General features: G+C 37.0%; 1 protein-coding gene across 1 annotated transcript; it reads left to right on the top strand.

The window, feature by feature from the left end:
- The first annotated feature begins 490 nt into the window (after positions 1 to 490).
- Positions 491 to 10,830, top strand: LOC145774423 (kin of IRRE-like protein 2). Its single transcript, XM_082585673.1, has 13 exons — positions 491 to 575; positions 1,119 to 1,292; positions 2,959 to 3,111; positions 4,392 to 4,529; positions 4,845 to 5,033; positions 5,481 to 5,583; positions 5,818 to 5,972; positions 6,597 to 6,811; positions 7,127 to 7,267; positions 7,494 to 7,731; positions 8,201 to 8,382; positions 8,712 to 8,913; positions 9,374 to 10,830. Exons 1-13 carry the CDS (start codon positions 530 to 532, stop codon positions 10,090 to 10,092), a joined length of 2,655 nt encoding a protein of 884 aa, XP_082441799.1. The 5' UTR covers positions 491 to 529; the 3' UTR covers positions 10,093 to 10,830.
- Positions 10,831 to 15,839: the final 5,009 nt, after the last annotated feature.

The raw sequence follows: 15,839 nt of genomic DNA, 5'->3' as shown, positions 1-15,839 counted from the left end.
TGCGAGGATAAAGATTCAAAAACAACCAACTTACCAAGCTACAGAAACAAAGCCAAGGGCTACAATGAAAGTATTCGCTATTCCTCTTTAGGTTAAAATTATTCACTTGACTTACTTGTGATTTTTTGCACATATTAGCCTAATTTGTGTTTTTTTAAAAGCGTTTGTAAGAAAACAGACGTAGTAGTTGAACGTGGATTGTCGTTGTCGAAGATCAATTTATTTCCATTAGAACGTCTCAAAAACGGCCCAGGAGCTTTCATACACTATCGCCCTGTGTAGCATTCAAGAAGTTCAAAAAAACAAAGACTATTATTCTTTAAACTGTAAAGCTGAACGTAATTTGGACTACTAGTCTACCTTGTTACATTTGATTGTTTCGTTGAATTGAACGTTTCTTTTTAGAATTCTTCAGTAACGCGGTATAGGTGATAAACAAAAAATAGGTCTTAGTAGTTCTTATTGCGTCTTTGTTTCCTAAAGTGATAATCTGGATTGGTATATCGATTAATAATCGGAATTACTTGAAATGGAGAAAGTCTGGTTGACAGCAACTATTTTCGGCGTTTTAATTGGTAAGTATTTTTTACGTAGCCTATAACTTGTCTAACATATAACTTGTCTGAATGCCAAGAAAACATATCACTGCCAACGTAGTCTCACTGATATTTTATATAGGCTAGTTCTACTGAATTAACAAATTTTAATGAAATGTGGAAGCTATTGTAAGCTATCATGTTCTACTAACATTATGTTTTGTAAAGCTATTGTTTGCTACTGCTAAGCTACTCCAGTCTGACTTTGACAATTAGCCTCCGATGGTCTAGTAATTTTGACCCTTGTCTTCCAGCCATATCAATTAGTATGAGACCCAGTTAAGCTAGATGATGAAAAAATGCCATTCATTTCTATATGGGGCATAACGAATTGGGTGGAAATATTTTATGAAAAAAAAACGATCCGGAAAATAGAACCGTCACACTAGTGATGCAATAGCTCATTTCTTCGCCATAGGAACGTCAAACGAGTAGGCTATGGGAGCTCTTCTCTTACACAGCATAATTATTATGCAAACGTGTCTCACAGGCGGTTTTTAACAATACAATTTATATGTTCAGCTGCATCGTCATCCATTAAGCCACAGATTGTGGAAGAGCCTCAGGATGTAGTTCTCCTCCAAGGAGAAGACGTGACTTTGAGATGTGTAGTTGAACATCTTCCAGCTACAGATTTAACTCCCGTTCAATGGACAAGAGGAGACTTTGCTCTTGGCTACGACCGCAATCTATCAGGTCAATTGTGCTCTGCCATATAATAAACTCAAAGTACAGTATGTAGCCTACTATGTCGGCTGATATAGTAGTCTATCTGGTCTTGCGGAAAAAGATCTTTTTCCATTTAAAAAAAGCTTAACTTTCAGCAACCAGAATATAGCATAAAAATTTTGCAAGTTAGAATATGTCTCGGCCAATAGGCTACCCACTCCTAGCATCTGTAGATTTTGTAAAAAAGGTTAAAATTTTTCTAAAAGCAGTAGCAGCTGCAGGGTTCATCAGATGAATAAGAATTTAAAAGTACAAGCATTTGAATTAACGTTTTGTGCATCGTGCCAATGCGCAATTGCGCACCCTGACCTAAACTAACGCACCAAGTGTGCAGGAAACGTGAGTATTTCAGTTGCATGTTTCCATTTAAACTTTTTTAATTCATCTAAGGTGTACATGGCAGCTTCTGCAAAAATGTAAATAATAATCTAAATAAAACGTTAAACATATCTAGTTTCAGTATATTGAAGGTTAAATTTGTTGAAATGAAAACTAAAGTGGTATTGACCTGTTTGTCTCCACAATTAACTGTACAACTGCCAATATACTTGATGGTGTTTGACAAGAGTTTGTTTGAGTTGCAAAGGTTATGTAGCCCCACGCCTATTACAAACATTGTGGCCCGCTTAGGTTTGTATATACAGTATACACACTCTTTGTTTGTTCCTTGATATATAATGTTCCTTATCTAGCCGTAAGTTATAACAGCAAGTGATTGTATAGCCAATAAACCATAGACTATAATTTCAACTTATTTTTCTGCCTAACAGGACGCGTGTCTACTGTGTGAGAAACTGATTTATATAATTGATGGCCCGTGATATTGCAGTTTAAAGTAATTACAGCTTAACATTGTTTTAAAGTTTAACAAACGTTTGATTGCTTAAAATATTAACTTTTAATTGGTTTTGATATATTTTCAAGTTTGTCTGAGATTTTAGTCGCGACGTTTTCATTGAAATAACTAAACAAGCTCATGCCCTTTGTGTGAGTGCAGTGCAATTACTAATCAATTACGTTGAGAACTATTTATTTACTAATTTCAACAAATTTATTAATTCTGCGTGCTGTTAAGTCAAATTTGATAGTGCTAGAGCAGCTAGACCTTGGAGAGATTATTTTTACCGTTTTAGCAGCTACAGTATAACTTCTGATTTAATCGGCCGATAGGCTATTTAAAAAAATGTTAATTGTTCGGTTGTTGAATTGTGATTTATTTTATTTTGTAAAGCAAATCTACTTGACGAAGATATAGGATTGCAGTGTTGCACTGAAACAAGTTCTGAACATGCGCGTTTATATTTTTTTCTGATTTTTAGTGACGTCATCGAATCCAAAAAAAGAAATTGAAAGTAGTAATTTGCTGTCAGTCATTTGCACACGGTACATCAAAATTACTTTGTTTTCTAAAGCCATGCTAATTACTTTTTATTTAATGTTAACCTTGCTGACGTTTCGCTGAATTCAACACCAGTTTGATTCTGCATATTATTCAATATTCATAGTTCTGAAAATTCCAAAACAAATCTTGTATCAAGTCCAAAACATTACAACTGCAAAGCGACTTATGTTTTGTTGTTTTATGAGGACGATTTCGGGCAACCAGATAATATCGCGTACGTTGCGATTACAGGCTGGGAGAGGTACACCATGACAGGGGATCCCTCCGCGGGGGAATACCATCTCAACATAAAGAACGCGAATGTGGTTGAGGACGACTATAAATACGAATGCCAAGTTACTGAGTACTTGCTGAGGACAAGAAAAGCAACTGTGACAGTTAATGGCAAGTATCTTATTTTAGATCAATAGTTTCCGATCTTTTTGTTGTCAAAGATCCTTTGCAAAAAATTGTCAAGTTTAAGGACTCGTAAACTTGTGTGAGTGACCATGAGTATATACTTTTTCTAAACTATGATTACTGTTAATTGGACTGGACTATGATTACTGTTAATCCTGGACGACGAGACTGCTGAGTGGCTGATGCCTGGAAAGATCTGCTCATTCGCCGATGATGACTGTTAATTAAATATAGGAGTTTTTATGCTTAAACCTCTCAAGTGGACCCTATGGAGCCCAGATAGGCAACCACAGCTGTACTGAAGATTGTACAGTAATTTGTTTGAAACTTCGACAAGGGGGAATCTGTGTCATCTTGCCCAAACTTGTGGTAACGATTTAAGTTTATTCAAAATCACTTCATCCTTTAATTCTTGTAATAGGAAAACTTGTTAATTCAACGTTACTTGACAAAATGAAATTAATGGAATTAACGGGTTTAAATATTGTGCACAATGTACATGCTTTAGTAAGCTTTCATGTGGTAGCCTATGTGTCAAACAGTTATAAAAGGTTTATACCAACACGATACTTTTCAAGAGCCATTGCTTGTGTAATGACTTTTTGCTTTGTCTGCTGACTATTTTATGTGGTTTTAGTTGATTTCTTCATTTCAAACGCTGTTTTCTTACAAACGCACTACGATAAAGACTTTTAAATCAACAAACTTTTGTTCTAAATTTTGTCTTTTGTTTTCAAAAATAACAAGCTTGTATTTGATATTTCCAACTAAATCCTAGCGGGTGAATGAACACAAAGAAACTGTTTTCAGAAGGGCATAAGTCACTTGGCATGTTCCTTTGTGGTTTTCGAAGGCGTCATCCTTTAAATCTTTTTTTTTTCGAGCACACCTGATTGTTATTTCCTGCGCTTCTTTAAATTGTACGTATAATAATAGACTTTGGAGTTGGATAAAAAATACTAAGCTGGACAAAAATTAAGAGTTTTCATTTAAAATTGCCAATTCGATTGTCATGATCGATTTCTGTCTAATAAAAAAAGTTAATAGATTACATTGAATATCCAAATGCTAACGTGTAGAACTAGCGTGAGTTGAACAAATCAGTTTACCCCATCATCAATCTTCAGACCAGACAATGGGCATTTGTTATATTGTTTTTCTTTCCTGCTTTAATAATAATAAAACCTTAAAAAATTACATTTACCTCCAGAAGTAACTAAACCCTTGGCTGAAAACCCTTTTTTAATGCTCAGTCTTATTTATAGTACCTCCAACTGGTCCATTTGTGGAAGGAAAAGAGAATGGTGAAGCAACGGTGGTTGATGTGATTTTTGGAAAAGAAAATTCGATATCCTGCCGGGCTGAGGGAGGAAAGCCTGCTGCCAAGTTGCGTTGGTACAAGAGTAAGTATCAAAACTACATTTTTAATATTTTTTGTTTTATAAATAAAACCTATGATAATATTGAAATTGTATGTCCATCGGATCGTTACAATAAAAGTAAACAAATAAAAGCGATTTGCTTTGTTTTGTATGAAAGGTATGTGCATCGTTGCCTGTTAATCATAGACTTTTATGGGTGGTGGGTTACACGAAATCCTGACACCATTCCTTAAGTGGGTTGTCAAAATACATAGAAAAAGACGCAGTTGATGATATGTTAGTTGTCGTGTTATAGCCTGCTTAAGTGGAATTTCATGTCGATGTGTCATTTTACAGATGGTGTAGAGCTTGACAACGTCACATCTAAAGTAACTGGACCCATGTTCAAGTTGTACAATACCACTTCCACCTTGCGAATTGTCCCAACGTCAGAGGACGTAGACGCAACTTACGCATGCGTGATGACGAGTGACGCACTCTCAAATGATCAGATTGAACGCAAATTTGTAAAGCTCAACATCCTCCGTGAGTTTTCCTAAATTAAAATAGTCTGCTCCTTTTAATGTACGCTTTAGTAAATTTATTCAATTTTTTTCAACAAAACGAGGTAATACTCTTCCAATTAGCATATCATTCCTATTTTTACTTTGATTCAACGTATGAAATCTATGAATCAATGTAGAACTGAATTGTTGGTCGTCACGTCTTACTATGATAACCCCCTGTGATAACCAACCCTTACAACAAACTTCCTCACCAATTTAGAAAATAGAAAGACAAGAAATACCGATTTCAAATGTGCTGACCTGAATTGCACTTTGCTTCAAAAAATCTGCAAAATCTTTATTTGACTTTGCACATACGTGACAATAAAATCCAGCGTTTTAGCGCAGGTTGCACTTGCAGCGACAGTGCGATGTATCTAAAAGTAGATATGTTTTAAAAATCACCAATGACAACGTTTACATTTAGGGCCTCCCGTTGCTCATGTTGAGTTATCGTCATTTATCAAGGAGGGAGACTATGTAACAGCTGTGTGTAAAGCTACGAGTGATACTCCTATCATATCTTACAGGTAAGCAACCCAGTATAAATATTGTCCATTTCTCACAAAAAGCTACTATGGTCACTTTTCGACCAACGCAGTTTTTTTGTTTTATTGCAAAATAGCCTATGATAATCACACTGCACAAAGCTGCTTTTCTGAAAAAAAAACAGCTGTATTTTGTTTCACTTCTTTCATTCGACTGTTGTTGTTATTATTTAATTATTATAATAACAATCGGTTGTTATTATTATTATTATCCAGATGGTACATCCGCGATGTAGAACAAACCGAAGAGATCTCAGCTAATCTTGGTTTGGGCTTTGCGAACAAAACTTGGCAAGGCACCACCGTCAGTTGTGGAGCCAAAAATGCTGGAGGACTTTCTGAAATAAACAAGACTGTTGTTGACGTCCTGTGTACGTAACGTTGCTCAAAATTATTATGAAATGGCATACTTATTTCGTAAATTTTGTTGTATTTTGTAGCCTACGACTGCCTTCACTGCATATGTTAGCGATATATTGCAGGTTGCGCAGGGCTAGGGCAGTGAAGGCCCTAATCTGATGTAACAAGTAAAACAAATAAATAATTAAATGTGATGCATCTGTTGGCAACTGTGCATCTAAAATTTTTAAACAACAAGTGGTTTTTTGGTATTTTTTTGTTATTGTAATTTTTTTCTTTTTTGGCAGGCTTATTTAATATTTGTACCGTGCGGATAACGCCTCAAACCATGTTACGCGTTAGCTTGATTTAAAATCAAGTTTCCTTTCCAAAATAAAACAACGCGAGCATTTTAGAGGTGGTTTTGCTGTTCCGAGAAAATCTCTTTTAGCTTTTGTTATAAATAAATGTTTGGTAACTATTTCTAATTCTATGTCCTTAAATTCTCTGACAATATTGCTCCTTGCAATCGCCTTCTGTAGCTTCTTTTCATAGCTGTTCCATAACCTTGGCCATAGCCTACACAAAATTTTCTAGCTAAAATCTCAAAACTTGACTTTATTATTCAATTCATTGGCAGAGTATTATTTTTTCAGACCCACCTACACTAGCTAGCAGTTCCGAGGATAGAACTGCAGAGATTGGAGAAAATGTCTCTTTGTCGTGCGAATGGAAATCGAACCCTGAACCGTTGATTCACTGGATTCGTGAAGATGACAAGTCTCTTGTGTCGACGTCTGCAACGCTAGAAATCCACAACGTTGCCCAGTCTGACGGCGGGCGATATGTTTGCATTGCAACTGCAGAAGATGTAAGTCCCTTGATGACGTAACTATCTTGTAGTTGCAAAAAGAGCAACATAGTTAGTTGACAATGTGCTGTTCAAAGTGCAGCCTACTGTCGCTGGACAAACGATTTTGAATTGATTTAAGCAGCGAGGGTTGCGTATCAATCTCCACACTGTTGTAAACCTACCAGTCACGCTACCAACCTTCCCAGACAACAATTCAACGTCTGCAGACATTGAATCAATGTAAAAATGACAGATTTTGCTCTCTGGATTTGTTCTTTACCGTACAATCGTAAAGTCTTGACATGTTTTATAAATAGTTATTCATTTTTGCAGATTGGAACCAATAGAAAGCCATTGCAATTGATAGTCAATGGTCCTCCATTGATAAATTCTGATGCCATTCAACATGGAACATTACACGAAGATACTATCATTGAATGTGCTTTAAAAAGCCACCCAGGCATTGACCAAGTGGTAAGTTTGATGTAAATATTATGACAACTGGGTACGCTGTTAGCAGTTCTGCATTTGGATGCATTTTGGCACAGAAAACGCGTTGAGGTTTAATAGGTTTCTTATGCGCAAGTTTTTTGCCTTAAAAACGCTTTCAAAGTTTCACACTTTGCTGTTAAGGTAAGCTATAACAGATTCAGACAATTCATTCTAAAACCAATTTGTGAAACTTTGCTTTTACTCACAGGAATGGACATGGAAGACTGCCGATGCTGATTTTAAACTTCTGGGAAACCAATCAATATCCGCTTCAGGAATCGAATCAAACGAAAGCGGATCAGTCAAATACCAAGGATACTTTGTAAGCGGAAAATCATCCGCCGGATTAAGAATCCTCGGCACTGCCAAAGACGATTTTCATGAGTTTTCGTGTTCTGTTTCAAATATGTACGGCGATACATCGATGAAAATAACCTTGAAAGAAGGTAAGAAAATACAGAACAGTGGCTATGTGGATAATTACAGGTGTTTTTCTATCACTTTGAGGAAGCTACTTCAAGGTCTAAAAGTTTCTGTTATTCGTAGATATGGAAGGCCTACTAACGAAACAAATAATTTAATGGATTTTATCGCGTGATAACAAATATTATGTCGTCTAAAGATAAAGCACATGCATTTAAGGTTGGCGTCGAAACGTTTTGTTTAAAAATAGAATGTTTTTGTTTGCGGAAATAAAAAAACTTTCATAAAATGTAGGTAGGCTACAGAATCTTGATTGGAAAGTAGGCTAGTCTAGAAAGCGCTTTAGCCTATTAAGTTTTACTTCGGCCACTTTCTCAATATGTATTGCAAAAAAAATAGTTAAACATTTGTTACAACGTTTCTAGTCGGCTATACCTTTGATGAGTAGGCCTATAACTTCCAGATTAACGTACTGATATTTCTGTTCAATAGGCACTTCAACTGCGGACAACGTTACACTGATAGGAATAGCTGCTGGAGCAGCTATAGGAGGAATACTGCTTCTGCTTATTATTGTACTGCTGGCTTGCTATTGTGTAAGATCTAAGCAACAACAAAAATCCATCACATTTAGCAAGTCGCTGAGCCACCTTCAAAAGCAACCTTCTAACAATGTAAGATACGTTTTGCTCTGTGGATCACTTTAGCCTATATCAATTGTCAAACCTTAAACCAAAAAAGGTATTCCGTTCCAGAATGCCGGCCATTTTGCTTTGGTGTAAAATAATTGTTGTTTAGTGGCCTTTACATCACGTAACTTAATTTAAACATAAAAAAAGTGTCTAAATATATTCAGACTTAGGCTACATAAAAGTGAGAAGTTATAATTTACAATTTTGGAAAATATCATTTTAATCCCAATGGAGGAATGGGATCGAGGAGCAAGCGTTTGTTTGCATTTAAAGGTGTTTCAACGTCGTTACGTTTGTTGGTTAATTTTCAGTCAGGAGGAGATGGAGATGAGGTTTTCATCTCGGATGAATCTACTCCGATCAATCAGATTCATTCTCTAACCGGAAGTAATGGTGCCAAGAATCCGGGAGATCTTTCTTCTCCTGGAGAAGGACCTGCATCCACAGTGTCCGGATCTGATGAAGCCAACCCAACTACGACACTGATTCAGGATGACGGTTATCAAACTGAAGGTAGGACGTGATTCATGAAAACGTTATTTCACACTCAGTGGTTTGTTTATTACAGGATTCTATTAATGTTTCTTTTTTAGAAGATTTTTGACCAAACATGCATTGACACTTTATGGTTGGCGTACAAGAATGTCAAACCAACCATGAGGTGTTACGACCGTGCCATATTTTAAACTGATTGTCCTGCTTTGGTATCACGTGTTTTATCACGTGTCCGCGTTTTTCGCTTTTACTTTTTTCTAGACCTCTGCTATGTTTGTCATATATTGCTTTTTCGTTGTGATGGTCAGAAATAAAAACAAACTGAACTGATAAGCTACTACGTCGTTTGTACTTTCTACGTTTAGTACATGAAACGTTTTGTGTTGAGTTAAACTCATGCAGACAATGCGTTTGTAGCTGCCATCATATTTAAGATAGAAGAACATTTTGGTAAATCTGATGTTTGTATATATTATAGAAGCAACTTCTTGGAACCGAGGTGATCACAATGACAAAGCAGCGGTGGGATCTTTAGCACCAACAAAAGACGTTTTACCAGATTCTGGCTATTTTGTTAATCATTCTTCTCCTTTGGACACAATTGAGTACAAGAAACCCCTCCTTGAGAGCCACTACCACACAATGAATCCACACGCTGACTATCCTCAAAGATCGATGTCAGTGGACCCGTATTCATGTTCAAGAGTTCCTTATGATCCTACAGCTTTGGCTCCTCCAACGTCAACCGTCAGAAGTGCCAGCGCACTAGGTGAAAGGATGTCACCATCACCGGCACGATATTTTGGCGACTACTCGGACTATGGACCGTTTTCGGGCAATTCGTATACGCCTCAAACTATTGGCACTTACTCACATAATTCCCGGTCTTTGTTGCCTACACAATTACCCATTGAACCTTCGCCTTACATGACTAGACCGATGTACGGCCGATCAGCTTCTATTCCCGCATCGGCGTTTTTAGGAAATGTTCAACTGCCGGCCGAATCATCGCAGTCTTCTTTGGACAATTATGAGCGGGGTTCAGCTCTCAGCGCGTCTGCTTTGGCTGGTAGAATTATCGACCAAGAAACTATGCCTGGTCGAAGAAGTAACTTATCGGCACAAATGAGCCGCCAATCGTCAAGATCGTCTGAATTTGTTCGTCCACTTGTTGCTCGAATGGCAACACACGTGTAGTGCTACCTGCCGGCTTTGAATATTTTTCATCAATCACCACATGATGGTGCTATAAAGTTATAAACCACCGTACTATTGGTGTCGTTTGAATTACTTCAATGTTTGAGTACCTCTTGTGCCGAATTATGAACGGCCTTTGCCGACTCTGTGCCGGTAGTCTTGGAGAGAAGTAGCCTAACTTTGGCATTTTAAACGTTTGGTTAAACTACACATGTTTTCAAATCAATAGTTTGACAAAACTACTGTTCCATTTCAGAAACAACTGTTAACATTGTGCTGAAAGTTATAATACACTCAAAACAATCACTGAAAACTTGCTTAAGATGGAAAAAAATCTTATTTGAGCTTGAGCAGGATCAAACGAATACCTTGTAGGCTAATCTTTATAATGATGGCATAGTCGATTTGTGGTTCTATCATAATATAGGCTACTTTGTAAGCCTTTTGAACCTTCTGGTTTTCCTTGGCCCAACACGTCAGAAATCCACAACAAACTTAATCTTTTTACAATTTATCAATCCGTTAACGGCAATAAGCTTTGAATGGATAAAGAGTCTTTTATCAGTTTTTGTGTCTTGGTTAGGTTGTGTTGCAAAAGCTTTCGTATGTGAGTGAAATTTCATACGTTTTTAGCTACCTAACCTATGTCCTATCGTACTTTTGTTTATGTTTTCAGTTGTTAAAGCTATTCTATTTGGCTACAATTTTGTACAATATAACAGGTTAAACCAATACAGTTTCAACTGGAGCCCGACTGATAAAAAGTTGACCCTCATCTCATGATTGAATAAGGTTAACCGACGTTTTCCATTGTATCAACTAGGCTAGTTGTCGTCAGTCAACTCCATAAGCTACAGCTGATGCTGCTAGAGAAGCTGCAGTCATGAGAAAAAATAGCAAGTGGAAAGAAGAAGTCAGTCAGTCACCCACAGTCTTTAAGGTTAATGATATAGCACAGCCAATTGCATAGGCCATAGTCCGTGATACTGGCAGCAGGCTAACATCTTGGTCAGGGCCGTAGCAACAAAGAACGTGGCCCCTCCGAACATAAGTGTGGAAGGTGGATAAATTGTAGTGTTGTTTAAAAGCGTTCATATGTAAGTTCTTTAATGTTTGGTTAATTAAACTTTGGTACCTCGACAAGACAGCAAGTTTTGAGAAAAGGCTCCAACAGAAGCCGGAGTCTGATTTTTTACCTACTTTTCGCTTGCAAATATATTGCTTACTTAGCGGAGTTGTTATTTTTGAGTAGCCTGCGGTATAGCCTACTTGTAGGGTAGCCTATGGTTTGTTTTCCAAGCAGTTTTTTATTTCAAAATATGTTTTTCTTTTCATGACAAGGATAGAGAAGGCACAAGTTATATAGCGTAAAAAATCTTGGATTGTGGTTATGATATGGAGTTCGTAGTCACACTCTTCGGAATGGATCAGGAGTCCAAAAGTCTGACTCCGTACATTTATGCTTCCTTAGTTTCATAAATGCTGCCCAACGTTTGACGTAAAAATTAAATCATTATTTTTTTATTTTTATTTATTTGCGTCAGACAAAGCTGTCCATATCCAAAACAAAATAACAAAATAATACACACACTGCAAATGCACAAAGGTTACATAGAGCCACTTTGGATGTCGTCAATCAATCATTTTATTTTTCGTCATTAACGCGTCCGGGACGAAAAAGATACTAACTACAAAAATCGATATAGACAGACCTACCAGCACGTTAATGAACGGGAAAAGGTGGCAAAACCTTGAAAGGTTTAAAACGTGCCTGAATTGAAAATCATGTAGGCCTTGTACCGGTAGGCTATATATCAGTAGTTATATAGCACCGCCACAAAACTCAAAAAACAAATAGCAAAAAATACAACAAAAACAGAGAGAAGCACACATGTAGGCTAGTACCTAATGAATGAAAGCCTAATGAAAAGTGTTGTGGATTGAATTTGCCAGTTTCAATATTGATGTGGATGAGCAGTCATAATAATAATAATAGGATGGAGAAAGAAAACCGGACATAAAAGAAAACCATCTTCAGGCAAAAGCCTGTTTCGATGTGGCCCAGGAGAGCAGGTGTTGAGCTCTTTCTATGGTCAGACTGCACATCACACAGTAGCCTAAGACGATTCGTCAGTTTAAGAATTCACCAAGTAGCCTACCTACTGTTACAAATTTACTAGCCTACAATGAGCGTTGGAAAAGTTGAAGGCATTCAGAACGATAAAAACAATCTGATGACATCAGGTCTGATATAAAGCGATTTGAGGAGTGTATGCAACGGTTGATAAACGAAAACATGTTTTTCCTCAATAAAGCATCAAACGTTGTTATATTATTCATTAGGCTACTTGATATTCACGGCACTGACATAACAAGGCAAATTGTGCAATATTCTGAAAGAATCATTGCAAGCAACGCGTAATCGTTTTATACTGCTGGAAAATCTAAACTTGTTCTACAACTGGGATGCGTAAAACGACATACAATAAGAGCGAAATAGCCTACAATGTTTTTGCAGAGGGTGAGCATTTAGCAAAATGAGATGTTGCATTTTTTGCAGCACAGTACTGAGAGCGTAGGCTAGGCTACCTGCCTTGAAATATCATTTTCATCTGAAAGAGAACTCTCTATAAATAGGCTACACCCAGGTATTTTACAGAGTCTGTGAACACAATTTCAGAGTTACCTAGATATAGGCCTAGCCTAGCAGAGGAGCACGTGAAAGATAAAAGTTGCTATCGAAATTGAAACGGCCAATTTTACAAAAACTGACAAGAACAAACACTTATATTGTCTGGTAAAGGTTTAAAACGCAATACAGAGCACAAGCGCAAGAATCAATATTTTGAAAAAGATTGGAAACAAAACTTTATTGTTCGTAGTTTTGCATCAAGCCGGGGTTGCAGTCGGCCTTTTTCCCAACGACTCCGACTCCAGACATACCAAAGTCTGCCCGATTCCACGACTCTGACTCTGACTACGAACCCAACAAACGTTGTTTCAGGTCTTTTGATAAACTCAGTCGTGCTGACAGACGAAACGTCGGAAATAAAGCTGGTTTGTCATTTTTAGGAGATGGAATAATTCCCCGGTAACAACATTTCAACAACAATCGGAAACTTCACTCTGCCAATCTCCAGTGCTGTAGGACACGTCAATGAAATAAATTGACGGCGTCAGTGTTAGCGCGAATTGCCTAAAAACTTTACGGCGTAAAGTATTGCGTAAGCTCTTAAAGAAATTGAAGGCGTCAGCGTCAGCGCTAATTTCTAGCGCCATTTTAGCCAGGGTTTCACAAAACGGAAGTATTCAACTTCTAACGAGTTTGGTTTTTCAGATTGTTTCGAGCTGCGAAAGACGATTTCGTTTTTTCTCGACTCAGATTAACCCAGGATACGATAAACAAACTTGAAACTGCATAATTGGATAGACGAACAGCTGCCACACAAAAAGATTGTTCATTGCTATCAGTCTGAAAGTCAAAACGTCAAACAAGATTTAACTCTCATTGTGAAACGAGATTTTTCATGCAAACAAAAATGACGCATAGCCTATAGCGCGTGACGCTTAAAATCGGCAAAATAGTTGACGTCGCTATATCACTTCCGTCAACTAAAAAATAAACTGACGGCGCTAGCCTCAGCGTCAACGTACAACACTGCCAATCTCGATAACCGGCCCTGCGTTAAAAGCCTTTACAAGCATGCAAAACTACCAGGAATAACCTATCAAAGGCTTTGTCAGCCTGAAGATAAAGATTCAGAGTCAATCAACTAATATCTTGTGGTAGGCTAACTTAGCCCTATAGGCTAGTTTGCAGTTACCTTAAGAATGCAAGAAATTATTGTATAAATAGGCTAATGCCACCTAAACAATCTTTTTCTGTATCAAATAAACATGTTGTTCTGATTGAGAAATGTTATCATTTGCGTTGAAGGCTATTAGGCTGTCTGTTTCTAGCTTTTACTAAGCACGTTCTATGGTTAAATTTACGAAAATTTTATTGCTAATTTTATTATTCTCACAATGATTACACGGCATGCAACGTGGTCTACCCTGTAGGCACTTATCGATTGGTGCAACCTGGGCTGTGGATTCGTAGTCAGAGTTGTGGAGTCGGGCAGACTTTGGCATGTCTGGAGTCGGAGTCGTTGGGAAAAAGGCCGACTGCACCCCGGCTTGATGCAAAACTACGAACAATAAAGTTTTAAAGTTAAAGTTGTTAAAGAACGAGGAGGCGACTGATTCTTAACTAATTCATCAACTTATTTTAAAGTATCAGGTTTGGTGGCCGTGCTTGACTATATTTATTGATGCATATACCGCAATATTAGATCCTTTCACGCACGTCTTAAACCATTAAGGTTTTGCCACCTTTTCCTTTTGTTAGTTTTGTTACTGTATTTCTTTTTCTCAATATCATTTCTTTTGCATTCTGACAAAGAAAAATAAATTGAATTGAATTGAATTGAATTGTTTCCAATCTTTTTCAAAATATTGATTCTTGTGCTTGTGCTCTGTATTGCGTTTTAAACCTTTACCAGACAATATAAATGCTTGTTCTTGTCAGTTTTTGTAAAGTTGGCCGTTTCAATTTCAGTAGCAACTTCAGTGAAATCAAATTAAACGTTATGCTATGAGCTAAACTCATCAAGATGTGTTCTCCTCACTACCACCAGCACTCTTGATAACGCACCATGGCCGATCTTCACAGCAAGTGTCTATTTATAAAAATCTTGAAAAGATCAGCTAAAGCTGTACGGCCTAATAAAGCTATTGCCTGAATATAGTTGTTGTTTTCATTTTTGTATGTAACTTTTTCTTTTTTTTCCTTTTTATCTTAAACTTTTTTGAAGAAAATTGTGACCGTGTCAGATTTCTTTCAACCTAATAACTTATTTTGGTCAACAGCACGTTTTAACGCTTTGTCGCTACTACCATTTTCTCAACTTTTGCTATGTTGACTTGTATTGTTTTGCTGTGATGGTCAGAAATAAAAGCAACTGAACTAAATAAAATGAAAAATAATAGAAATCAAAAAACGTTTAACAACCCTAAAAAATCTGGCAACATTGAAGCCAGGGTAGAGTTGGAGATCTTGTTTTTTGGACTTTGGAGTAATAGAGTACGGTAACAGACTAAAGTTAGACTGAGACTACAGTGATGAAGTTGGAATCAGCCAGTTGTACCGTAAAACGAGAAGTCGGAGTCGTATATTTTTCGCCCAACTACGACAGCCTTGATTGCAAAGAATTGCAACAAACAGTACGTGCTTACCAGCAGCTTCATAATAAGTTCTGCCCTAATTTAAGAAAACTTTAAAGCCGTTAAAGACAAAATCTTATGATTTAGGAAATTTTGAAGTCCTGGACGGAAAGCAAAACCTTAACCTTGGTAATATTTGCCAATTGCCATAAAACAATGCTCTTTGATCGCAGTCATGCAACTAATGCTATAAATATATAAATATAGCCTAAGCATTTCGGTGAGTTATTCCATCCACTAAATGCTGCTGAATGGAGATGAGTTCTTAAACGCTGAGCTCAAACGCATACCTTAAGTACCAAACCAACGTTGCATAATCTTGTGATTTCTTCATACACAAACTGGGCCGCTTAACCAACTGAGCAGAACAAGCAAATTTTTAAATTCAGTTGTCACCTAACAAAGTGTCAAATAGTAAGTTAAACAAATAGTAATTGATATTATAAATAGTATTAATACCACAAAAGAGTGCTCAATCCTAA

Source organism: Aplidium turbinatum, chromosome 7, assembly GCF_918807975.1.
Source record: "Aplidium turbinatum chromosome 7, kaAplTurb1.1, whole genome shotgun sequence".
NCBI classification, from domain to species: Eukaryota; Metazoa; Chordata; class Ascidiacea; order Aplousobranchia; family Polyclinidae; genus Aplidium; species Aplidium turbinatum.
This window is presented reverse-complemented; position numbering and strand designations above follow the sequence as displayed.